This window comes from Hemicordylus capensis, chromosome 4, assembly GCF_027244095.1.
Source record: "Hemicordylus capensis ecotype Gifberg chromosome 4, rHemCap1.1.pri, whole genome shotgun sequence".
Lineage (NCBI taxonomy): Eukaryota > Metazoa > Chordata > Lepidosauria > Squamata > Cordylidae > Hemicordylus > Hemicordylus capensis.
Genome location: NC_069660.1, coordinates 44,847,625 through 44,874,474, shown reverse-complemented (window position 1 = coordinate 44,874,474; position 26,850 = coordinate 44,847,625). Strand labels below are relative to the sequence as shown.

Sequence of the window (26,850 nt, the reverse complement as noted above, 5' to 3'; positions counted from 1 at the left end):
AGGGGAAGAATGTGTAGTCTTATTTCTTGGTAAGGTAAAGTGTGCTGTCAAGTTGGTGTCGACTCTTGGGGACCACAGAGCCCCGTGGTTGTGTTTGGTAGAATACAGGAGAAGTTTACCATTACCATCTCCTGTGCAGTATGAGATGATGCCTTTCAGCGTCTTCCTATATTGCTGCTGCCCAGTACAAGTGTTTCCCATAGTCTGGGAAACATACCAGCAGGGATTTGAACCACCAACCTCTGGCTTGCTAGTCAAGTCATTTCCCCACTGCGCCATTATATACTTCTTAGTACTAGGGGGTAATCCAGTATGGTCTGGTTTTTGGTCATAGAATTGCTTTAATTCATTATGTAGTTGCATTTCTCATTCTCGTTTATTTTAATTAGCTGGATACTTAAAGGGATTTAATATTAGTTTTAATACTTTTGCTGCTTGACTCTGTGTTCTGCTTCCACAGTACTTTGTTGCTTTGGAAACTTATGGTTAAAAAGTGCTCCTCCTCTCAAAAAAAACAAACCCCACATACACACAAACAAAACAAAAACAACCCCATGCGGGTGGAGTCAGATGCTTGCTGAGTGACTTGTAAACATGGAGGAGAGGTCTATCAATGGCTACTAGTTGGAGGGCTATAGGCCGCCTCCAGCCTCAAAGGCAGGATGCCTCTAAGTACCAGTTGCAGGGGAGTAACAGCCGGAGAGAGGGCATGCCGGGGGTGTAACTATAATAGGGCAAGGGGAGACAGTTGTCTGGGGGCCCACTGCCTTGGGAGGCCCCCTAGAGGCAAGTCACATGACTGACTCCCCCAGCCACGCACCTGCCTGGGCTTCCTTCAGTTGTCTTCATCCTCCAAAATTGATGTGAGTGTTAAGACCTGGAGCTACCAGAACAGCATGTCTTTCTCTAGTACCATTAAATGACTTGTATCGTCCACAGTTTACAAAACCTTTTTAAAAATAGGGGAGCATTTTAAAATCTTGTCTCTGGGCCCACTACAACCTTGCTACGCCCCTGAGGCATGCCCTCAACTCCTTCATATAGGTTTCCAGTGGTATCTGGTGGGCCACTGTGTGAAACAGGATGCTGGACTAGATGGGCCTTGGGCCTGATCCAACAGGGCTGTTGTTATGTTATAAACTGCTTTTGTGCAATTCTTGCTCAGCTGCTAAAATTGGCTCTTATACTGTGACTAATATTATTGACAGACAATGGGGAACCCTGGTTTTTATGATCATATTTTTTTTCTTGACTCCTTGGAGATGTTCAGGGTATCTGTGATTCTCATGCCTACTTTGCTTTAAAATTCTTTTTTGAGATGTGTCTTTAGTCCTCTGTTAACTTTAGTGATCCTTGAAGATGTTTGCCTGCCATTCGGTTATTAAACTGTATAGTGCACTTGTTGTGCTATGAATGAGATTTCTCATTATTCAGTTTGCGTTCATTATTGAGTATGGTGCATAACCTGACACAGATGCTTATGCTTTTGTTGTCTTCTAAATGCTCTTTTGGTGTGTTCTGGTTTGGCATATGAAACCTTTTGCAAAAATAACAAAGTAAAACCTAAGAACCAACTTATACAGTGCATAGTCAATTAAAAAAAATTACCTCCTTTCATCTTCACATTCATTACTCACACACACTTTTATATCTCTGCAAAGTGTATTTATTTGGAAGATATCTAGCCTTCCTGTACAGATTCCTACAATGGCTGGGTTTACATAACTCAAAGATCCTTGTTAAAAAGTTAATCGGGATTGGTGAGCACAGCAGATCTGGCTGTGTGATGACAAAATCACAAGGTAAGCCTGAGGCAGGCAGAGAGCAGCACCCAGTTGTACAGCAGGAGTAGGGAGAGGGTGTCCTGCATGCATCCTTTGTGTCTTATAAGTTAGGGAGATGGTTCATAGCAGCAGCAAGGCAAGCATTGTTTATAAACCTGTGATTTTTCTCATTTTTATTTCTTGCTGAAATAGACAGGCAGGCAGAACTGCCTTGGTGCCTTCAGAATGCATTTGCTCTCTAGTACAGAAGCAGCCTTTTGTCACTGCTCCGTGCTTTATTTGTGACCATTCAGGAGTCATAGTAAGAAACATTGCACAATAGTGGCAGAAGTCATTATAATGTACTGCTTCAGTACATTTCATATATTTTTTCCAGGAGGAGGAAGGGGAGAAAATAAAAAATACTTTGCCAGGTTATTGCTGTTATTGCTAGTGTGTTATTTCTCCAGTGCCGGCCACCGTTGGCCCTGCCTCCAGTGCCAAGAGTCACCAGCCAGCACTGCCTTAAACTGATTTGAAAATAATAATAATAATAATTGTGAGATGTAACTTTAATAAAGCTATACCGGATTGGTCGTCGCCTGGGTCAACAAGGACTGCGCCAGGTGCTATAGTCCCTGGACATCTGGTGGCAAGTGGGCTACAGGACTCAGGATCTTCAGTTGAGTAACCAGGGCTGAAGATAGCAAAGTTACTGGAAGAAACGTCGCTTAACCGAAAAAAAATATACAAAAAATGCCAACAAGGAAATAATGATCTGCTATTACAAGTCTAGTCCAACTAGAAGAGGTTATTTAAAAAGAATGTACCAAATTTGGAAAGAGAAGCATCCAGATACAGAAATAACAGGAAAAAAGGCTAGCAGACCAGAGAAGATACATAATAAGAAATAAAGTATTCACAGGAGTTGAGCTGGAAGAACTGCAAAGAGCAACACAGGCTTAAGATATGGAAGAAGAATTATCACCAACTGAAGAAGTTGCTCAGGCGCAGATGGAGGAGGTGTTGGAAATCGAGGATGCCACTGTTACTGAACTGTTTCAAAATCAAAACCAGGCAACCACCCCTTTGCGTTCACCTCAAAAAACCAAATGCCATTTAACAGAAAAGCAACAAGAACTAAAGCAAAAAATAACTGAGCACATGAACCAAACAACCACCAGGGTTCGACTTCCAGCTCTAAAAATAGTTGCCAAAAAACCAACTTGCTCAGGCATTAAAAGATGTCAATGCTGCACTTGCAGAGATAACAACCAATAATTTGCAAGAAACAAACCAACTAATGTACAGTGCAGCAACAATAACAACACAAGAGCTCGGATATAAGATCAGTGGTCCTGTAAAAAAAGAAAGCAGTACATCACCTAAATGGAAGATTAAATTAGAAAATAAAATCTCCAGGCTTAGATCAGAGGATAGTAAATTGAAAGATATGAAAGACAAGAAGCTGAAGAATGAAAACACCAAACAGTATCTGATCCAAAAATACCACCTAGATTCAAGGAAAATTAGAGAAGTCCTGGAAATAATAAAGCAGCAAATAACAGCAGTGTCAAAGAAGATTAGCAGGTATGAAGCCAGAATTACACAACACAGGCAGAATCTCCAATTCCGGTCGAATCAGAGATGTTTCTACCAAAGCATAGAAGGAGAAACTGCAAGAAACCTAGAAACACCAAATAAAGAAGAAACAGTGCAATTCTGGGGGAAATTATGGGACAATCCAATAGATTATAATAAAAAAGCAGGCTGGATGAAAGAGGTCAAAAAATGTAACCAACAAATGCAAGATCTAATAATAACACCAGAATTAATAAGTGAAAGAGCAAAGAAAATTAAAAATTGGACTGCTCCAGGCGACAATGAACTGCATGGCTTTTGGCTTAAACACCTAACAAGCCTTCATAAACAACTATCAAAACAGTTCAATCACATTTTGCAAGGAGTGATATTAACAATGGCTAACAACTGGGAAAACTCATCTCATCATGAAAGACCCAGCAAAAGGTGCAGTTCCAAGTAATTATAGACCCATAACCTGCCCGCCAACCATGTTCAAATTATTAACTGGAATAATAGCAGATGAAGTCATGCAACACTTATTAACTAATGAACAGCCTCCAGTTGAACAGAAAGGAAATTGCCCAAATACCAGAGGCACAAAAGACCAGCTGCTGATTGACAAAATGATTTTAGAAAACTGCAAGAGAAGAAAAACCAATCTAAGTGTTGCATGGATTGACTGCAAGAAAGCCTTTGATTCATTGCCTCACACATGGATACTAAAATGTTTAGAAACAACTGGTGTCAGCAAAAACATTCAGATATTTATAAAAAAAGCAATGAGCATGTGGAGTACACAGTTATTATTTTTGTTGTTGTTGTTGTTGTTGTTGTTGTTGTTGTTATTATTATTATTATTATTATTATTATTATTATTATTTTGATTTTTATACCGCCCTTCCAAAAATGGCTCAGGGCGGTTTACAAAGAGAAATAAAACAAATAAGATGGCTCCCTGTCCCCAAAGGGCTCACATTCTAAAAAGAAACATAGGACACACACCAGCAACAGTCACTGGAAGTACTGTGCTGGGGGTGGATAGGGCCAGTTACTCTCCCCCTGCTAAATAAAGAGAATCACCATGGTAAAAGGTGCCTCTTTGCCCAGTTAGCAGGGGAATTAACAATCAACAGTTAACAATCAATGGCGAGACGCTTGGACAGGTTAGCCTTAGAAGAGGTGTTTTCCAAGGGGACTCACTATCCCCTCTGTTGTTTGTAATCACCATGACCCCACTTTCACAAATACTAAACAAAACAGGCCTCGGATACCAAACATCTAAAACATCAAGTAAAATCAACCATCTGCTGTACATGATCTGAAGTTGTATGGAAAGTCCCAGTCAGAAATCGAATCACTGCTAAACACTGTCCGTATATTCAGTAGCGATATAGCAATGGAGTTTGGACTAGAAAAGTGTGCTGCATTAATAATGAACAGAGGGAAAATAAGAAAAACAGAAGGAATAGAACTGCCCAATGGAAGCAAGATCAAGAACCTGGAAGAGAAAGAACCTTACAAATACTTGGGCATTCTCCAGGCGGATAACATCGCACACACTGAAGTTAAAAGAAAAATTGGAAGTGAATACATCAGGAGAGTTAGAAAAATCCTCAAGTCCAAACTCAATGGCGGGAACACCATATATGCCATAAACACCTGGGCTATACCTGTTATCAGATACACTGCAGGAATAATAGACTGGACCCAGGCAGAGCTAGAGACGCTAGATCGTAAGACCAAGAAAATCATGACCATCAATCATGCTCTGCACCCCCGCAGTGATGTCGATAGGCTCTACCTCCCTTGCAGCTCAGGTGGAAGAGGAATGCTGCAAGTCCATCAAACAGTAGAGGAGGAGAAAAGAGGCCTTGAAGAATATATCAAGGACAGTGGAGAAGATGCACTTCAAATGGTCAATAACACGAAACTATTCAACACCAATGAAAGAAAGAAAGCCTACAAGAAAGAACAAGTCAAGAACTGAGCAGAAAAATGGAGAAATAAGCCCCTGCATGGTCAATATTTGCACAATATAAGTGGAAAATCAGACATCACCAAGACCTGGCAATGGCTTAAGAATGGCAACTTGAAGAAAGAAACAGAGGGTTTAATACTGGCTGCACAAGAACAGGCACTAAGAACAAATGCAATAAGAGCAAAAGTTGAAAAATCCACAACAAACCGCAAGTGCCGCCTTTGTAAAGAAGCAGATGAAACAGTGGACCACCTAATCAGCTGTTGTAAAAAGATCGCACAGACTGACTACAAACAAAGGCATGACAAGGTAGCAGGGATGATACACTGGAACATCTGCAAAAAATACAAGCTACCTGTAGCCAAGAATTGGTGGGACCATCAAATTGAAAAAGTTGAAGAAAATGAAGATGTAAAAATATTATGGGACTTCCGACTACAAACAGACAAACATCTGCCACACAATACACCAGATATTGCTGTAGTTAAGAAGAAAGAAAAACAAGTTAAAATAATCGACATAGTAATACCAGGGGATAGCAGAATAGAAGAAAAAGAAATAGAAAAAAATCACCAAATACAAAGATCTACAAATTGTAATTGAAAGGCTGTGGCAGAAAAAGACCAAAATAATCCCAGTGGTAATTGGCGCCCTGGGTGCAGTTCCAAAAGACCTTGAAGAGCACCTCAACGCCATAGGGGCCACAGAAATCACCATCACCCAATTACAAAAAGCAGCTTTACTGGGAACAGCCTATATTCTGCGACGATATCTATAACAATTGACAATAAAATTCAGCCATCCTAGGTCCTTGGGAAGGACTCAATGTCTGGATAAAACAAACCAGTCAATAACACCTGTCTGACTGTGTAAACAAGAAATAATAATAATAATAAAGGCCATAGGTGTCCATATTAATTAAATTTTTAAAAAGGGTATTGTCAGGATGCTTCTCAGGGGTCTTTGAGCTTTGCACACCCAGGTCCACTGTTCCTCTAAAGCATACGCACATGCTCATGCTAACAAGTTTTTGGATGCCAGCTCAGTTCATTTTAGATCCTGCTCAAGTTGAACCAAGAAAGCCCCACTCTGAATGCACATGCGCAAACACTTCCTTGATACTGCCACCCAGAACAAAACTTATTCTGCACACAGGTGAACATTTTTTAGAGAGAACCCTGCCCAGGCCCCAGTAACGATGGGACACAAGCAAATTGGAAGAACTAAGGCCACTTTATTGATTAAATTAACAAATAACCTTCAAGAAGGAATATACTAAATAGTGTGGGTACCCCCTGTCAGGGTCAGCCTCATAAGGCGGACTGCCCAGAACAGGGCGAAAGACTGGGTGTTGATTCAGCCCGGGTTGAGGCATGACCACAACGGCAAGGTTTATCCCTACTGAGGGGAGGGCAGCCTACCCCACCCAAACCAGGCCAGCCTGGATGGATTGTTGGGTACAGCCAGCCTCCGAGTGGGGCAGATCCCAGCCCAAGGGCCGCAAAACCTTCAAGGGCTGTTCCTTGGCTTCCCACTCACCTTAATTGGTCCTCCATCAAACACCAATACAGAACAACGTACTCCAACCCACAAAATGACCAAACATCATAAACAATGAAACGCTACCAGGAGAATCAATGAGAAGTAGGCAAAAAAGGCCACCCCAAAGCCAAGTGGGTGTGACCCCAAAAATTACTACATGACCCCCCAAAAGGTGACTGGAAATGCCGAACTGAAACAGGATGGGCTGGTGGGTGTCTCGCCCAAGAGCAACTGAGAATGAGCGAAGGGAGCCTGCTACTTATGCAGCTGCTCCCCCCGCTCCCATCATGTGATGTGAGAACAAAATGCCAGCCCCCATGCCTGTTGATGGGGCCAGGCACACAACTCCATCCCCGCCTTATCGTGACGTGTGGCTGCGGGGAGTGGTTTTATTGAAGTAGGCTATTTAGAGTTGTGCAAACAAATTACATCTTCTGGTGTGATCTCCAGCTCATAAAATGTTACTGCTTTTTGCTGAGTTCGTTTTGTTACCTTGTATGTGATGGAGTCCATTTTCCCATAAAACATAGGAACATAGGAAACTGCCATATACTGAGTCAGACCATTGGTCTATCTAGCTCAGTATTGTCTTCACAGACTGGCAGCGGCTTCTCCAAGGTTGCAGGCAGGATTCTCTCTCAGCCCTATCTTGGAGAAGCCAGAGAGGGAACTTAAAACCTTCTGCTCTTCCCAGAGCAGCTTCATCCCCTGAGGGGAATATCTTGCAGTGCTCACACGTCAAGTCTCCTATTCATATGCAACCAGGGCAGACCCTGCTTGGCTATGGGGACAAGTCATGCTTGCTATCACAAGATCATCTCTCCTTTACATCCTCTCCCCACTTGGCAAAATCAGTGTGTTCAAACAGTGAACTAACTTCTTGCAAAAGCAGTTGAGAGGCAAGAAGAATACTGGACTCCAGAACAAAATATTTTTTTCTTGTTAATAATCCTTGACTTGTTATGTAGCATTTCAAAGTGTTTCTCATGCATTATTCTGTTATCCTTAACAGAAACCTGTAAAGAAGGTAAATATTATCCCCATATTGCAGATATGGAGCTGAGTCTGCGAGAGCTTTGTTGAGAAGCGGTATATACATATCTGTAGAGGAAAGAGCTGCATGCTCCAAGCTACTCATCAAGTTCCTAGCAGGAGCAAGATTCAAATGAGGGATTTGCTGATTCATAGTTTACTCTCTTGACCTTTGTGTTATATCAGCAGAAGGAGACAATGGGCCATCAGCTTGGCAAAGAATACTTTTCTCTCTTAATACTCAGTTTTATTGTACCTCCCTGATCTGCGACAGGGAACTACTACTACTACTACTACTACTACTACTATTTTGAATATTTATATACCGCTTATCAACAGCAGTTACAAAGCAGTTTACATAGATAGATCAAAATGATTCTCTGTCCCAAAAGGGCTCACAATCTCTAAAAAAAACCCCTCACAAAGTAGAAACCACCAACAGCCGCTCAGGTTGGATAGGGCCAGTTTCTCTCCCCCTGCTAAATATAAAGGAATCGCCACTTGAGAAGTCTCTTTGCTAGGAGGAATCCTAGAAACTGCATGCACAGGTTGAAAAGGGGGGTTTCAAGTGAGGGGTATTCTGGGTCCTAGAAAACTATGCTTTTGATGGTGAGGGGACTTGCCCCTTTGTGACCAAAATGTTTGCAGAGGGAAGTAGACATCACAAATATGTAGCTGGGAAGGAAGGGGTATACAAAGAGATTGCCGGTGTTCTTCCCCCATCCCTTGTTTCTTTCTCACTGAGATTCAGACTACCCCTTGTGAATTATTCAAGGGCTTCTCCTTGTATGATAAGAAAGCAAATAATGAGGGCATTTTGCCACAGTGCTCAACCTCGTGAAAAGGTTGCCCAAATATTTGCAGAAAAACTGGAGTGCAAGATGGTCTTAACAGCGATGCCATGATGAACAAGTCACTGAATTATTCATTGGCTTCTTCACACAAAAATTGCATGTTCAATGACCCAAGGGTGTGTTGTAGAGGCAGGCTCTTCCCCCGCCTTCCATGTGTTTCATTGAACTTTTGGTAATCCAGCATCATTAGAGGCACACAGCCTCTGTTAAGAAAGGAACTAATGGCAGCTCTATGCATAGGAACCCCAAATTTGCATAGTTTCCACCCCTGCTAACAGGGCAAAGAGGCACACCTTTCATAATGGTGATTCTCTTTATATTTAGCAGAAGGAGAGAAACAGGCCCTGTTTAACCCCAGCACAGCATTTCCGTAGTGGCTGTTGCTGGTTTCTACCTCGTGTTTCTCTTTAGAGTGTGAGCTCTTTGGGGACAGGAAACCATTTTCTCTTTATTTAATTCATTTTCTATGGAAACTACTTTGAAAACTTTTTTGCTGTGTGTGCATGTGTACACACACACACACACACACACACCTCGGTATTTCTGTGGAGGTTCCATTCTCAGCGAGTACCATGGATATCAGAACTGTGAATACTGAGCCATTGGGACAATGGGAATCCTGGTGTTAGGTTCCAAAGGGCAGGGAAATGGCTAAAAATTGGCAACCGTGCTCTGCTGGCCCCCTATGTTCCCCGAAAAGTCTCCACTCTGCCGTTTTTTTAGCCATCACAGTTTTCAAGCCTTTTTTTTTTAGTGAAAAGGAGCCACAAAATTGCTCTGGTGCTCAAAAACGGCAGTTGGAAATGACATCAGAGTTCATTTCCGCCCCCGCCCCCCCAGTCCTCGGATACATTTTTCCCCCTCGCATATAAAGGTCAGGTGCCTATTACCTGACTGTGGATATGTGAAACCACAGGTGCTGGATCCATGACTAACGAGGTCTTCCTGTATATCCTATATAATAAGATCCCTGGCGTGTGTCCGTGTCTCGGACAAAGGATGGTGTCTGTGACCGTGTCTCCCTCGGCTGTTCTGGGCATGCGTGGTGTGCATGCGCAGAAGAGCCGTGGGAGACAAGGACGCAGGCGCCGGCCGCCATGTTGGCTGGTTGGTCGGCCCGGCCGCGGGGAAGCCAGAGGCGGCTGCGGCAGGTCCGGCCCGGCCGCGGGGAGGGCAGAGACGGCTGCGGCGGGTCTGGCCCGGCCCCGAGGAGGCCAGAGGCGGCGGCGGCGGGACCGGCCAGGCTGCGGGGAGGGCAGAGGCGGGGGCGGCGGGCGGCACTCTTGGCGGCGGCGGCGGAACCGGCCGCGGCGAGGCCAAAGGCGGCGGGTCCGGCCCGAGCGCGAGAAGAACAGAGGTGGCGGCGGCGAGTCCGGCCCGGCCGCGGGGAAGGGGAAGACGGCGACGGCGGGTCCGGCCCGACCGCCGGGAGGGAAAAGACGGTGGCAGCGCAGGCAGCAAACACAGCAATGGGCATCAATTTTCGGGAGACTAGCGCCCGTTATTTTAACGGGCTAAAAGATACTAGTATATTTATAATTCTTATATACAAAAGTGATGAACTATCGTTTTAATTTCTGAAAATGGGCATTTTTACTAAACCATTTATAAATCTTACAATGATTGATCATTTCTAAATGATAACTTATTTCCAGTGAAAAAGAGGTGTATGTGTGTGAGACATATGAACGTTTGGAGCTGTGTTATATGGAGTCAAACCATCAGTCTGTCTAGCTCAGTATTGTCCATATGACTGGCAGCAGCTATCTGGAGTTTCACAAGGGTTTTTTCCCAGTCTTGGAAATGCCAGAGATTGAACCCAAGACATTCTACATGTATAGGAGTGTGTTACCACTGCGTTAAGATCCTTATCCAGAGCAACATGTCAGTACAGTAGATTCTAAAAGGTTCTTGGTCATTAAAAAAAAAAAATACTTCCCATAGTTAAAGATTTCCAGGAAGAAGAAAGCTACCGATGACATCACCCAGTGGAGATATTTGAATTATTAATGGTTCTGTCTGCCTTGAAAGTGCTGGTTCTTTATTGATTCTGGGGCAAGAACTTTAAAATCTCAAGGTCTATTGCAAGTCTGTTTTTTCAAATTAAATAATATATTGTAAAGAAGGGTGGGGGAGTATTTTTTTCTTTGAACACAATGATTTTTTTCAAAAGGAAAACTTTACATTTTACAAGTGGCCATGGTAGGTTGACTGAATTCTTAACACAGGCAGGAATAAACTTACAGAGTCCATCAGAAGGCAGTGAGGGTTGTACTGTTTGTTGAGCTGCCCGCACCACCACCCCGACAGTAAAACCTATTCTATTATGTCATTTGCTTATCTTGATTGTCCCATTATAAATGAATTTCAAGTATTCACTCCTGTAGTAGGATACAGTTAGGTATACTTGCACTGGATGACGTTGTCTGCTGATGATTTTGAAAGTGGAGATGGGGAGGCAAACCACATCCTGTGGCTCCTAAAGGGTTCCTTGGAAATGCCTCCTAATCTGGCATAATGCAAGCTATTTTCTTAGTAGTATACTTGGCTATTTATTTACTTATTTATTTAATTTTTTTTTATACCGCCCTTCCTAATTTGGCTCAGGGCAGTTTACAAGCAAAACAAAAACAGTTAAAATCAATCAACAATTTTTTAAAAAAATTAAAATATCATAAAACAATCAGTTAAAAAACAATTTTAAAAACCTAAAAAAACCCAGTACACTAAAAACCCCTTAGAACAATTTAAAAACCCTAGAAGGCCAGGCTAAACAGATAAGTATTAAGGGCTCTCTTGAAGGTCAATAAGGGGTTCAAATTATGGATTTCTGCATATTGGGAGTGCATTCCACAGCCCAGGAGCGGCCACAGACAAGGCCCACCTCTGAGTTGCCACCAGACGTACTGGTGGTAACTGGAGACAGACCTCCTCAGATGACCTTAACGTGCGGTGGGGATCATGCAGAAGAAGGCGCTCTCTGAGGTAACCTGGACCTAAGCAGTTTAGGGCTTTAAAGCAGGGTGGATTTGATTTAAATCAAACTGATTTAAATCACTAGCAGGGTGGATAAAAATAAAAAAAAATCTGATTTAAATCAAAAAAATCTGATTTAAATCAAAAAAATCTGATTTTTTTGATTTAAATCAGATTTTTTAATTTTTATCCACCCTGCTAGTGATTTAAATCGTGATTTAAATCAGTTTGATTTAAATCAAATCCACCCTGCTTTAAAGGTAATAACCAGCACTTTGTATTTTGCCCAGAAACATATTGGCAGCCAGTGCAACTGTTTCAAAACAGGTATAATATGGTCTCTCCAGATTGCCCCGGAGACCAATCTGGTTGCCGCATTTTGAACTAACTGAAGTTTCCGGACTATGTACAAAGGCAGCCCCACGTAGAGTGCATTGCAGTAGTTGAGCCAGGAGGTTACCAGCTGGTGTACCACTATTTTGAGGTCGTCCTCTTCAAGGAATGGGCACAACTGTCGAATCAGCTGGTGCTGATAGAAAGCACTTCTGGCCATGGCCTTCACCTGAGAAACCAGGGTGAGGCCTTGGTCCAGGAGTACTCCCAAGCTGTGTCCCTGCTCCTTCTGGGGGAGTGTAACCCCATCCAGTGCAGGGAGATCCAACTCATTCCTCAGATTCTGAGCCCCACAATGAGCATCTCCGTCTTGCTTGGATTCAGCTTCACTTTGTTATCCCTTATCCAGCCCATTACTGCCTGTAGGCAGGCATTTAGGAAATGAACACCATTTCCTGATGATATAGATGAAAAAGAGAAGTAGATTTTGGTGTCATCAGCATATTGATAACACCCAGCACCAAATTTCCTGATGACCTCACCCAGTGGTTTCATGTAGATATTAAAAAACATTGGTGACAGAATGGAGCCCTGAGGGACTCCATATAACAGCTCCCATTTTGAGGAGCAACTGTCACCAAGCTCCACCATCTGGAATCTACCCGAGAGATATGAGCGGAACTACTGCAAAGCAGTGCCTCCTATCCCCAACTCCCTCAAGCGACCCAGAAGGATACCATTGTTGATGGTATCAAATGCTGCTGAGAGATCCAAGAGAACCAACAGAGACACACTTCTGTTGATTCCCCCGTAAACGTCATCCATCGGGCCAACCAAGGCTGTCTCAACCCTATAGCCCATCCTAAAGCCAGTTTGAAATGGGTCTTGATAATCAGTTTCTTCAAAACCTCCTGGAGGTGGTTGGCCACCACCCTCTTGATCATCTTGCCCAACCAAAGGAGATTGGAGATTGGCCTATAACTATTCATCACTGTGGGATCTAGGGAAGGCTTCTTCAGAAGAGATCTGATTATTGCCCCCTTCAAACATGGAGGCAGCCTACCCTCCCTCAGCAATGCATTTATGATGTTAACCAGGGGCCACCTCCAACAATCTCCCTGGTAGATCGAAGCAGCCATGTCAGGCAGGGGTCCAGAGAACAAGTGGTAGGCTTCACCACCGCAAGCAGCTTGTCCACATCATCAGGAGTCACAGGCCATTTACTTTAGCCAGACAGGTGTTCTCTAAGATCTTATTATTTATATACAGTTGCCTCAGTCTTATGAAAACTTGTTCATGTAGTATATCTACCTGGATGTTACGTAGTGTGGTGGCGTGCAATAAAGGTATGCAGTAATTGATCTTAATTTTAGTCTTTATTGCAAGAGTTACAGTCTTGTTGCTTCTTTCAGGTTCATGAACCTTCCTGTGGTATGGCTGGTAATGGGTCAAGATCAGAGTCTGGCAGTGGATTAACTATGAAATCACAGCTTCAGATCACTGGTAAGTGTCTAGAACTGATGGTTGCACTCATTGCAGACCCTTCCCTGTTTGTGGCTTCTGGGGGATTGCAAATATGCATTGTGGTGTTTGTGGTCTTCCCTCATGTATTTGTGTGAATGTTTTATATGGCTTATTGAAGCTCAAGTAGATTCCATAGATTCAATGGTTTGTGATGGAGTTGGCATTAGCTTTTTCAGCTTCTTGTGCCCAGCCAACCCTGCTAAACAATCCATCTGTATTGGAGACTCCCCCAGTATGTGAATGGCTGGAAAAGTGAAAATCCTTCCTACAATTCTTAAAATGTTGTTTCTTTGCCACCATTGCATCCACTCAACATCATCCAGCAGAGCTATTTTAAGTGGTTTGGAGACTATTAAACGAGGACTCGAAAGACTGTCTAATCGAGCCCATTGTGATCAGTTTGCATTATATTGCTCATCCATGCTGACTTGGATGCTAAGGTTTTCCAGAACCAGAACTACAATTGAATGTTACCAATTGGATTGGATACTTCTCAAGTTTTGTTGCTGGAGGAAGTGTACAAGCTGCTTGGAAGACTGAGGCCTACCATGTACTTGCTCGACTCCTGCGCTTTATGGTTGGTGAAGGCAGCTAGGAAGGGACTAGGTCTGTGGGTGGCAGGGGTAGTATATGCCTCCCTGAATCAAAGGGTGGTGTCTCCACCCACCCACGCCCACCCCAGCTGAAGGTGACAGTCATTAGTGTTACTGGGTTCTTCCTGGGTGTGACAGTGGACATTAGGCTCCTTCTATAGAAGCTTTCATTGTGCCTAGCAAACTTGAACAACTTTAGACCAGTTTATAGCCTTTCATTTTTGAAAATGAAAGGAGTGCTTGGTGGCATCTCGGTTCCAGGTGGCACTGGATGAATCTGATTACTTAGATCCTCTCAAGACTGGCTTCTGGCTCAGATACAGGATGGAAACTGCCTTGGTCACCCTGCTGGATATGACTCTGTTTATTGTCCTGGCTTTCAGTACCATCAACCATGATATCCTTCTGGGTCACCTCTCTAGATTGGAATATGGAAGCATGGTTAAATTGTAGTTCCAGTCTTACCTGAAGGGTCATATTCAGAAGGTGTTTCTAGGGGACACTTGCCCCATTCCTTGGCCTTTGGGATGCCACAGGGATCCATTCTGACCCCATGCAGTTTAGCATCTACATGAAACGGCTGGTAGAGATCATCTGTGGATATGAGCTTCAGTTTCATCAATATGCTGATGACCAGCTCTATCTATAATTCAAGTCAGCAGATACGAGGGAGGCACTGGATGACCTTAACTGGTGTTTCTACATGAAACATCTGTTCTGGATTGATTGTGGACAAACACAGTAAATATAATCCAGGTGAGATAGAAGTGCTCTGGGTTGGTAAAACTGATTATCCAAGTGGTGAGGTAAATTTGGTCTTGGATTAGATTATGCTTCCCCTAAAAGACAAAGTCTGAAGCTTGGGTGTACTATTAGATCCAACACTGTCCTTGGAGTCACAGGTGGTGGCAGTGTGCAGAAGTGCCTTTTATCGGTTTTGGCTGGTACGCCAGCTGTAACCCTATTAGAAGACATTGGCTCAACCTGATCTCAGTCACTCATGCTTTGGTAATATCCAGATTGAATTACTTACTGCAACACGCTCTATATGGGGCTGCTCTTGAAAACTTTTAGGAAGTTTCAGCTTCCAAAATGCTGCTGCCAAGATGCTCATGTGTGCAAATCGCTTCATGAGTATTACACCTTCCTGCAGCAACTTCCCTGGTTACCAGCTTGCTTCCATGCTAGATTCAAAGTGCTTGTTCTGACCTTTAAAGCCGTACAAGGCTTGGGGCTGGGATACTTCCTTCATTCCGCATCTCAGGCCCTGCCACTGACTGAGATTTGGTTGGCAGGGACCAGAGACTTAGCTTTTTCCTTCCTTATCTCTCGGCTTTAGATCACTACCCCATAAGTGCTTCGCCATGCTCTCTCTTTCAGGATCTGAAAACCCATCTTTTTTTAGTGTTTTATTTACAGCTATACCTGGAGGATTTTTAATGTCTTAATCATCAGCTTTTAAATTTGGCTTTAATGGGGTCCTGTTTAGTTATTTATTTTACTAGTGTTATATTGTTGATTGTTGTACTATTTTTGTGAGCTGTATTGAGCAGTAATGTACTGGAGGGGTGGGATATAAATATTTTGAATAATAAATACTGTGTTTTGTTGCCACTAAGCTCAGCAACAATGAGTAATTTAAGGTGTAGGATGAGAGACAGAGAGAGAAAGCAAGTGAAGGGAAAACGGGAGATCTAAGGGGTGGAGGCGTATAGAGTTACCTATGTGGAAAGTACAGAGAAGAAGAGTTATGGTTAACAGAGTAAAGAGGGATCTAAGGTGGTGCAGTTTGGAGACAGAGTGAGTGATATGGGTTGTAAAGGGAGAATAGGCTAAAAAGAAAACAGGGTCAAGTGGAAAGAGGGGTGCTTGTCTGTGGTTACAATAATGATATGGCCTTTTTGACTTAGTGAACATGTAGAGCCAGCCAGCGTGGTGTAGTGGTTAGAGTGCTGGACTAGGATCGGGGAGACCCAAGTTCAAATCCCCATTAAGCCATGAAACTAGCTGGGTGACTCTGGGCCAGTCACGCATCTCTCAGCCTAACGTACTTCACAGGGTTGTTGTGAAAGAGAAACTCAAGTATGTAGTACACTGCTCTGGGTTCCTTGGAAGAAGAGCGGGATATAAATGTAATAATAATAATAATAATAATAATAGAAGTGGTTCTCAGATATGAGTTGTGTATCCTGCTTTAGAAGTGTAATTTTGATCAAGAAATGTATATTACAGGTTTGTGTCTAGCAGCAAAATAAAGTGTAAAGCTGGTGGTCTATAACCAATCATGACTTGGTGTGTAGGGACTGAGGTCAATTTTCAGCACGTTAATTACATTAAAATTGAATATTAAAAACATTAATGAAAGTGAGGGGACAGAAGATTGGAGTTGGGGGAGGGGAAGGGGAAGAGGGATGATGTCAGTGGGCTCAGACCCAGATACGGTGGAACATATGGACTCAAGTTGTCAGTTACGTTGAGCCACTGCTGCGCATTAGCAGGACAGTCCAAGAACTCTTCATGCTCTGGCTGCAGGATATTCCTATCTGTGGGCCAGCAAAAAAAGTTCCCTCAGGCCAGATGCAGCCCCCAGACTCTGTTGTGCAGGCCTAGTGTAAAGTCAGCAGGAGTGTACATGGAACCGTTCTGGGCAGTTTGGTTTGTATTTGAACTGAATTCGAACCAAACTGGTGATCCATGAACTGATTCATTAGAACTGGCCAGTGGTTCAGTTCATGAGCCCGTTCAACCTTGTTCAGGTGGATCTGGTAAGGATTCCCCTTTACAAGCAGAGGGGATCCCTAATGCTAAAGGGGTTGAAAGAGCAGGCAGGAAGGGGATGAGAGGGCACTGTGGTGGCAGCGACATCTCCCCAGCGCTCCCCCAGCAGCATGGGTTGATGGTGGCCTGGTTTCTTTCTTCCGCGCATGCTGCATTACCAGATTTCCCTTTACAAGCATAGCCAGCTGAAGTGTTCAATCCAGGGTGGTTTGAGCTCAAATCAGTCGAATCATACTGGGTTCAATTCGAACCAGTTTTGCACACCCGTAAAAGGCAGGATTTAGTTATAAGGATTCAATTGTTGAAGTGGAAGGTATATCATTGTATAGCTCTTGAACTGTGCATTCTCCCCATTAAGAATTTTATATTTTATTATTTAGCATATTTATATACTTATTTATATATTTTTAAATAGCTCAATACTTCAAATATATACAACCATCTATAAAATTAATAACTTTCAACATAAAGATAAAAAATAACCAACCTTGTTTAGAGAATGTCTGATGCCAAATTTATAACAGAAATGATTTACATGAATATGTGCTTGCAGAGTGCTGTTCTTTGCAGGAGTAAGAAATTACTGACTATAAAGGCTTAAATAGTCCATCAGCTAAACTGTTTAATGACCACCTTATCTTAAGCAATTAAAAGTACCATGATAGTATATTAAACAACTAATTCAAAGATCTAGTTTAAGAATAATTAATTCCACCAGTAAAGTACATACTGGAATATTATATACCTTTCCTATGTAGTATATTCATTAAAAGGAAATGAAGGATGATTATTTAAAAATATCAATTTAAATGCCAATTTATCTCCTCATTCAGACCAGTAGGTATAGCGTTTTGAAGAATGTTAATCCAAAACAGTTCACATCGAAGAAGAGATCTGTCTATTGTGTCTTTAGTACCCTTGACCTTATCTATCCACCAAAATTTCAAATCTTCTATTTTGTTATTATGGTACATAGAATGTTTCGCTAATTGGACCTGAATCTTTCCTCTGGGTGTGCAGCTCTTCTATTCAGTTCTGATTTTAATAGATCTAGTTGTTTTTTAACTGCACATGGTAGAGAGCACAGGCATTTAATGATGCAAATTATGCTTTTAGTGTTTTAAGTAAAAAAAGTCTGGTATTCCCTAGAATTCACTTGATTAATGAATTACTTTAGTTTCACACAGTTGTTGCAAACGGAGCAGTTTGTGCATGTATATTGTTTGTGTCAGCTTCTGGAAACTTCTGAAGAAATTTTCTATTCTGTCACTCTCCATGGAGCAGTTCTATAGAAAACTGGTTGCTTAACATTTCTTTAGGATGTATGTCCAGAATTACACACTGCTGTGTTGTCTAAATATTGTTACATTCACATTTTTATAAGTTTAGAAAATCATTTGGTATAATTATTTGCAATTTTATCTTTCTGTTGAATGGAAGAGAGAAATCTTTGGTCTGGTATATCTATCACATCTGAAGAAAAGGATTTTGTATCATGGTATCTTTAGCTCAATATACGAGAACCATCGTTGAACTGTGCTTCCAAGTTCTACTATATTAGGCAATAGGCACCTGAAGCAAATAAAGCATTTTCTTTTCTTTTCTTTTTTTCAATAGTTATTTCTGCAAAGTTGAAAGAAAACAAAAACAAATGGTTTGGACCGAGCCCTTATGTGGAAGTCTCAGTAGATGGACAGTCAAAGAAGACAGAAAAATGCAACAATACAAGTAGTCCAAAATGGAAGCAACATCTTACAGTGTAGGTTTGGAAATATTCTTTGCTTTGGTGTGTTAGTCTAAATAACAATTGCAATTTAAGTCTAATTTGTATGAGCTAGTGTTATAGTAATCATATTGACATGGTGGCAGTGGGGGTGGATTCTTCTGTTAGATGTTGTTCACTGAACAGGAACCTGAAGTACTCATGGATAAGCACCACTTAAATATATGAGGCGTAGCCCCATTAATTTCTGTGGGGCTTTGTCTGGATCCTGGCCCCTCAGTATAGAATTCAGCATTAAGCCATCCCCAAGGTCTGTGATTAGGAAACTGCACATGGAGTGAGATTTTTGCTTCCTTTGAAGTGTGTCATACATGGCACCAGAAGATCCCTTGACCCTCATGAGTGGTTGGGGCTCATGGAGGGCCAATGTAGGCAGGGGAGAGTTCAGAAAGTTCTAGTGCATGACTAGACAGAGCATCTTACTATGTATCTGACCAGGCTTTACAGGATATGGGCAAGTGTGTGTATAGTCCTTCTCCTAGGTGTTACTTCATTGTTGGAAAGATGGTAAAAGGAGCACATATTATTGCTCAACATATGAAGGTGAATTGTACAGAGTCAGACCATTGGTCCATCTAGGTCAGTATTGTCTATACTGTTTATGTTCAGTGTAGGTCAGTACTGTCTGCAGTGGCTCACCAGGCTTTCAGAGAGGGGTCTTTCTCAGCTCTACCTAGAGAAACCAGATTGAATCCCGAACCCTCTGTATGTGATGTACCACTGAGCTAAAGCCCCTCCACTTGGAGGACTGCCTATGTGCCTTCAGAGGCAAACATATGGAATCTGCCTATGGATTATGCTGTGAAACATCTCTCATTATCTTTTTTGTTTTTAGCTGTCTTGATCTGCATAACATTATTCATTATGTGCTACTGAAATAAATATGATTTATTCGTATTTAGTGGGCCCCAAGTAGAGATTTAGCTGAGCACTACTCTATCAGCACAAATTACTTCCATGAATGGAAGGAGCATTGTGCCTCTCTTGTGCAAGGTCTTTTTGCATGGGTGCAACACTTGGGTTGTATTCCCAGCATGCCTCAAGCACAAACAGGAGTTTAACACAGCAGAATTTCCTGTTAGGAGTAGATAGAGCCCCCAAACCCCAGTTCCTTTGCTGTCTTACCTCAGGACAACAGCTTGGAGAGAGAGCTCCGGAATACTTGAATTAGTTTGGGCCAGTCCTTCACTTTTACCTGTTCTTTCCTTCCCCTCTCCTTTCTTCCTGTGTGCAAGGGTGGGAAGGGAGTCCCTTTGTTTTTTTTTCTTCGCTGCAAATTCCAAAACACTTTTTAAGCTTGATAATTGGATTCAGTTGGCGATTAGTTTTTCTTTCAGATTTTTTTTTCTTTGCTTCATGGAACTGGCTCAGGCTGGCGAAGCCCTATTGGGTTCTGTGTCGGAGTATCCTCATGGGGAACACTGTTCCCTCTAAGGCGTTCACGTGCTCAAACGTTTTTGGATGTCCACTCAGTTCATTTTAGATTCCGCTCAGGTTGAATCAGGAAAGCCCCATTCTGAATGCAGGTGTGCACACACTGCCTTGATACTGCCGCCCAGAACAAAACTCATTCTGCACAGAGATGAAAATAATTCAAGGGACCACTGACAGGGACTACCTGGCTACCCTGCCAAGCCAGCCCCCATACGGGAAAAAGTGTCGCCTACCCGACCTAGACATGGCTTCTGACGCCTCCTCTACTGCAAGCAGTTCTTTTAACATTTGCTCAAACTGAGGTGTCCATTTGGCACGACATCTTCCCTGACCGTTGGTAAAATACTGGGAGTGTAGCGAATCTCCAGGCGTAACTGTTTGGCCAAGGGTGCCAGTTGGAGGAAGAGTGGAAAATGGTCACTAGCTACATGAGGGATGACTTCAAAGTTCATCACCAAAAGGAGCAGGTTCCTGGTAACAGCAATATAGTCTTTGGTGCTTGTTTTGGTACTGGATAGATATGTGAATTAACCTGGGTGGTCACTTTCCAGTGAGCCATTTAGGACCTGAAGATAGTCGTTTATGCTAGGCAGAGTCCCACATAATTTGTTCTCAGATCCTTTGACAGGCTGCTCAGGGGTAGGAGCTCCGATCCTGGGTGAGGGGAGGATAGCTGATGTCGATTAAATAAGGTTTGGTCATCTGGTCCCATCCTTTCATTGAAGTCACCTCCCATCACCACCAGTGCTTTGGGGTTCGCCAGCAGTAGGTCATTTATGTATTGCTTGAGCTCAGTCTATAGAGAGCAAATTACAGGTTTCCGTTGCTGAGGTGCTAAATATGCATTGATTAGCAGCAGCGAAGTAGGGCCAGAATGGATTAACATTGTTTTAAGGAGGTGAGCAGGATCAGCGTTGCCTGCAGGGAGGTGGAGACAAGCATTTCCAAGCCTCCTTTGAGCCTTCCACGCCCAGTCCCACGTATCGCTTGCAAAGAGAATGAGTGAAATCCATTGAGTATAAGATCGGCTGCTGTCCAGGTTTCCTGGGCTAAGATAATATCAAATTGTAAGAGGCAGTTGTTGTGGTCTGTGTCTCTGCAACGAACCCAGCTGGCGAGATTCCATGATATGAGCTTGATCCCATGCTGTTCTGGGGGATGTCATTGTGCAGAGTTGATGGGTGGCGGTTGTGTGGAGGGATCCTGCAATGTTGTTGGGTCCACACAGGGTTGCTGAGGAGCATAAGTCCTGAGGGAAGATAGCAGGTGGAGCACTTTCAGGTTCATGGGCACCCACCTCTGTGAGTGTCAATCCTCACTGGGAGGAAATCTCCACAGTTTCTGTTGTAAGTCCCTGTGACGCAGATGAGCCTTCTGGAGGGGTTAGTGTGGTAAAAGTGTCAGAGGGGGTTGTTGTTGAGGAGAGTTGCAAAAAAGGTTAGTTCTTGGAGAGCGGTCTTGGACCTAAAGGCCCTGAATCACTTCATTCTCAAGTGCTACTTCAGGATGGAGCCTCTCAAAACCATCAAGGAGGCAGTGAAGGACAGGGAATTCCTAGCTTTGGTGGATCTATCAGACATAGCTACACATCCCTATCCACCCAGACTTCCAACACTTTCTCAGGTTGGCCTTCAACAGCTGACATTACCAATGTTGGAAGTGAAGGGCTCTGCGCTGTCTCATGTCTCAATGACAGAGGGGGACAGATTAGTGAGTCAGAGGGCTAGAGGGATCAAGACATTGGTCATTCCTCCTCTCTACTGCTCTGACACTATCCCTTTGGTATGTAGATTGATACTCTCAGGGACTTCCTTCCTTCCTTCCTCTCTTCTCCCTAACACACACACTTGCCTCTCTCTGCACCATGTGTGCACAGAGATGCAGACAGCATCTGTCTGCATCCAGCTAGGTAGATAGATTAGAGATACTATCTCTCCACTTTCCTATCTAGAATGGAGTTCTCTAATACTCCTTATATTGATTTGAAACTATGAACTGGCTCCAGGTTTCTTATGGCTCTTAGTAGACACACATGCCTGGGCAGACTCCGCTGTGCTTTGCCTCTGTAATAGAAGGGTATCTCTTAACAGAGAGAATTCCCAACAACCAGTACCAGCCAATGCCCTTTGGGCTGTCCTCAGCTCCCAGAGTGTTTACGAAAGTCATGATAGCTCTGATAGCCTGCATGCGAGCGATTTGCATCCATCCATAGCTGGACAACCTCTTTTTTTCCCCTTCAAATTCAATTTTTATTAATTTTTAACAATAATAACCATTAACAATCATAATAAACACAAATGGACTTCCTGCGCACCTCCCTTCGTGAAATAACAACTATAAAGTTTACCCTTATTATAATATTAATAAAAAACAAAAATTTAAACCTTTAAAATAAAAAAAGAACCACTAATCTACCCAACCTGCATTTCAAATTCTGCTGTAAGATCAATAGTAGGAAAATAATTCTTTAAATACAACAAAAAAGATCTCCAATCTTCCTTGAAACGCTCTAAGCTTTAATCTCTTATCAATGTTGTAAGTTTTGCCATCTCTGCATATTCCAAAGTTATTCCTAGCAGGAAGGCTTCTGGCTTCTTAGGAAATGTCACTTTAAATATTTTCTTTAATTCATTATATATCATGTCCCAATAGGCCTTAGCCTTCCCACAGGTCCACCACATTTTAAAAAAAAAAAAAGTACCTTCAGTATGCCCACACTTCCAACATTTATTTGAAACATTTTTATACATTAATGCCAGTTTTTTTATGTCAGATACCATCTGTACATCATTTTATAATAATTTTCCTTCAAAGCATAGCAAGCAGTAAATTTTAAATCACTCTTCCATAACTTTTCCCAGGCTGCCATTTCTATATTATGTCCAACATCCTGAGCCCACCCCATCATAGTTATTTTAACTACTTCCTCTCTTGTCTCCTCCAAAAGTAACATTTTATACATTTTAGAAATTAATTTTTCATCATCTTGGCATAATTCCTTCTCAAAATTCAAAATCTAATCCTCAAATCCAACTTTAAAGTCTTTCTTCCAAACCTTCTGTCAAATCCCTCCAGATCAAAAACTCTGGGGTTTCTCAATGTTATCCATTCCTTTAACCATATCAAACAAACAGCATCAAAATACAACCTTAGGTCTGGCAAGGTAAGACCACCTCTTTCCTTTACATCTATTAAATTCTTAAAATTTATTCTTGGTCTTTTCCCCTGCCAAACAAACTTAGTTATATCCTTCTGCCATTGCCCAAAACAAGTCAAATTATTAATTATAGGAATAGTCTGAAAGAGAAGTTACATTTTAGATAAAACCTTCCTCTTCACCACTGAGATTCTTCCCATTAAAGATAGATTCATTTTAGACCATCTTTGCAAATCATTTTTCACTGAGTTCCCTATTTTAACTTAATTATTAGCAAACAACAAAGAATTATTATTTAATAACCAAACTCCCAAATATTTAATTCATCATCTTCTCTAATACTTCTACAAAGCACTTCTAAAAAAATGATCTTTGCTTAACATCAAATTCATTTGCTGTTAACATAGAGAGTCTTGATAGCTTAAGAAACCTTCTTATTTTTAGCCCATAGCAGTTCCCTTTCGTTTAGAAGATAAGTCTTTTTTGTATTTCCGCCAAAATTCTTGTGCTTTGAGGAGCTCAGTGAATCTGTTCTTCTTGCTCTTGTAGAAAAAGGAGAGTCCCTCTGGTAATTCTCATCTGAAACGTATTCCATTAGCATTTAATGCATCAGTCAAAAATTTGTAATCCTTGCGTTTTCTTAAAATTCTAGCTGGAATTTCCTTCAAAATTTTTATCTGGTGAGCTTGAATTGTTAAAGCTGTGGTAAAATGAGCCTGGATGATTTGCTAAGCTATTGATTTAGTAGTGAACTGTACTAAACAGTCATTAATTAATTTATTTCTTATAGCAAAGTCTGAGTTTAGACGAAAAGCTATCTCAATCTGAGCCTCCATCTCTCCAGCTGTAATTCCCAAAAGTGATGCAAGTTCCACTCCAAGTAGTTTCTTAATATTCTGGTTAGGAGTTTCTGGAATACCCCTAAACCTTAAAAATCTCTCTTTTTGTCTTAATTCCAACAAAGCCATTTGATCTAATAACTTTTCTTTATCATCTTTCAGTAATCCCACATCCTTCTCTAAAGCTTCAACCCTTAATTTAAATTCTTTATTATCCTGTGCTAATTTCTTGACAGTCTCATCAATATTTGAAATTTTGTTATTTCATTCATATTCTGTTTCATCTGGGTCATATCTAAAACGACTTGTTGAAGGGCAGTGGCGTTTGATTGAAGGGCAGCAGCATTTGATTGCAATATTTGTTTCATCTCAGACAGCGTTTGATCCATAGCTGTAGGTATTTTAGTTTCCCCCACGACTGAATCTGGAAGTGAAAGTTTCCTGGCTTGTGTATGTATCTGGCTCTGATGAAGTTTCTCTTTACCTTTCATAATGACATAAAAGGGTTTAAAAAAAGAAGAGTACTTGCACAGCAAAATTTGTCCTTGATCTCAAAATGGAAAGTAAAAGCCTGTGCCTATTTCTCGAATATAAACAACTTCTGTATCTGATCACTGGCAGTTAGAATTTTCTCATGATGGCGTGGGACATCTATTGTTTCCATTGGTTAAAAGAAATGATAGGCAGAGTCCATAGCAAATTAGAAATGGCAAAGCGTCTCTTCTTTAAGCTTAAAGAATAATAATCGCCACTAATAAAATCTTTTCCAAATATTAAAATTTTTTAAATCAGCAGTTCAAGTCTTAAGTTTTAGTATTTAGCAAACAAAGAAGAAGAATTCCTTTCTTTAATTGTAATCCAAAGGAGAACTTACAGCCTTATAGCGTCTTTCCCAGAAACGCAGGAGGAATTTCCACAATTTGTCTTCATCTATCACTAGGGAGGTGAACTTCTTGAACTTCAAACATTAATTATATCCAAGCCGTAGAGATTGTCTGCCGGGCAGCTTCAGTCATAAAGATTTCCTGAGCAGGAGACGAGCGAAGATGGAACCCTTATCCCTGCCGATCAACTTAAGACAAAAACCGGGCTCTTCAGCCCAATCCCTGTATCAAGTGACCGGCATATGAGAAGTCGTGATTTATCTTGAGTCAATCCTTTAATCCAGGATGACGTAGGAGGGTTTTGAAGCCTCAAAACCCTCTTATTTCTCCTGCTCGGTCTTCTCTTTTCAGAGAAGCAGACAGCTATGCTGGCAGTCCAACCAGAAGTCTAGCTGGACAACCTCTTGATCCGGTCTTCATTTCTCCCTCAAGCTCAGAAAGATGTCAAGAGTACTCTGTCTTCTCCAGTCACACAAGTTTGTAGTGAACCAACAAAACAGCCACCTACGACCCACTCAGAAGCTCTGCCATTTTCAACACACTCAGAGGCCTAATATCTCTTTTCCCAGAGTGCAGGGTGACGATCAAAGGCAGGATGCCCCTGAGTACCAGTTGCAGGGGAATAACAGCAGGAGAGAGGGCATGTCCTCAACTCCTGCTTGTGGCTTACAGCGGCATCTGGGGGGCCACTGTATGAAACAGGTTGCTGGACTAGATGGGCCTTGGGCCTGATCCAGCAGGGCTGTTCTTATGTTCTTATAGTCTCCCTCATTTCATCAGTGCTGAGCAGCGACTCTGCTCAACTCATGCTACTGGCCAGATTCCTGAGCTCCATGATAGCATGCTTCGACTGGCCTCACACGTTACAATGGTTTCTCCTACCCTACTAGGACCAGCTCATAACACACACTCAGATACTACTACCAATCCCACTCGCATTGCACATCTCCCTACGTTGGTGGAGATCCTCAGCCCTCTCAAAGAGATTACTGGTGAGTCCCCCCCTACTGGGTCACCATAACCATGGATGCCAGTCTCGTGGGCTGGGAAGCCCACTTCCTCCATCACTACGTACAGGGCAAATGGCACCCAAGGGAGCGGATGAAATCAATCAACCTGCTGGAACATAGAGCTATCCACTTAGCGCTGATACACTTCCTTCCACACATCAAACACCGTCATGTTCTTATCTGGACAGACAACGTAACAGCAAAATCTCACATAACCAAGGTGGCACAAGATCAAAAGCTCTCATGATAGACTCCATCTTGGGCAGAAATGAATCTCTTCTCCATGACAGCCAAACACCTAAGTGGCATCTCCAGTCAGAGAGCAGACTGGCTCAGCTGCCAGAGTGTTGACCCTGAGGAGTGGAATTCAACATGGTGGCAGTATTCAACATGGTGGCAGTAGAACTGGGCTATCCAGTGATAGACCTCTTTGTTACACATGCCAACAGGCAGCTACACAGATTCTTCTCCTGGTTCTGTCACCCTCAAGTAGAGGCCACAGACGCCCTCTCAGCCCGGTGGCTACAAGGCCTCCTATATGTGTTCCTTCCCATGACAATTATTACCAGATTCCAAAACTCAGTCAAGAAAGAGCCCTCCTAATTCTTCTTGCACCCTTCTGGCCACGGTGATAATGGTTTGCCTATCTGGTCTCCCTATCCATCCATCCTTCATCTCTCATTCCCAGATGCCTAGATCTTCTATCCCAGGGTCCAGTCCTCCACTTCAACCTGGTCTGGCTCCAACTCAATGCGGCATTAGCTGACCAGGGTAACGATGGTAAGA

General features: G+C 42.3%; 1 protein-coding gene across 4 annotated transcripts in view; it reads left to right on the top strand.

Moving 5' to 3' along the window:
- The window catches only part of ITCH (itchy E3 ubiquitin protein ligase), a 169,857-nt gene that overhangs the window by 69,581 nt on the left and 73,426 nt on the right, over positions 1 to 26,850 (top strand). For all 4 annotated transcript variants that reach the window (XM_053243650.1, XM_053243649.1, XM_053243653.1 and 1 more), the window contains exons 2-3: positions 13,475 to 13,565; positions 18,575 to 18,716. In XM_053243650.1, the coding sequence (XP_053099625.1) occupies positions 13,496 to 13,565; positions 18,575 to 18,716 (212 nt within the window). In that variant the 5' untranslated portion in view covers positions 13,475 to 13,495. The remainder of the gene's footprint in view (positions 1 to 13,474; positions 13,566 to 18,574; positions 18,717 to 26,850) is intronic.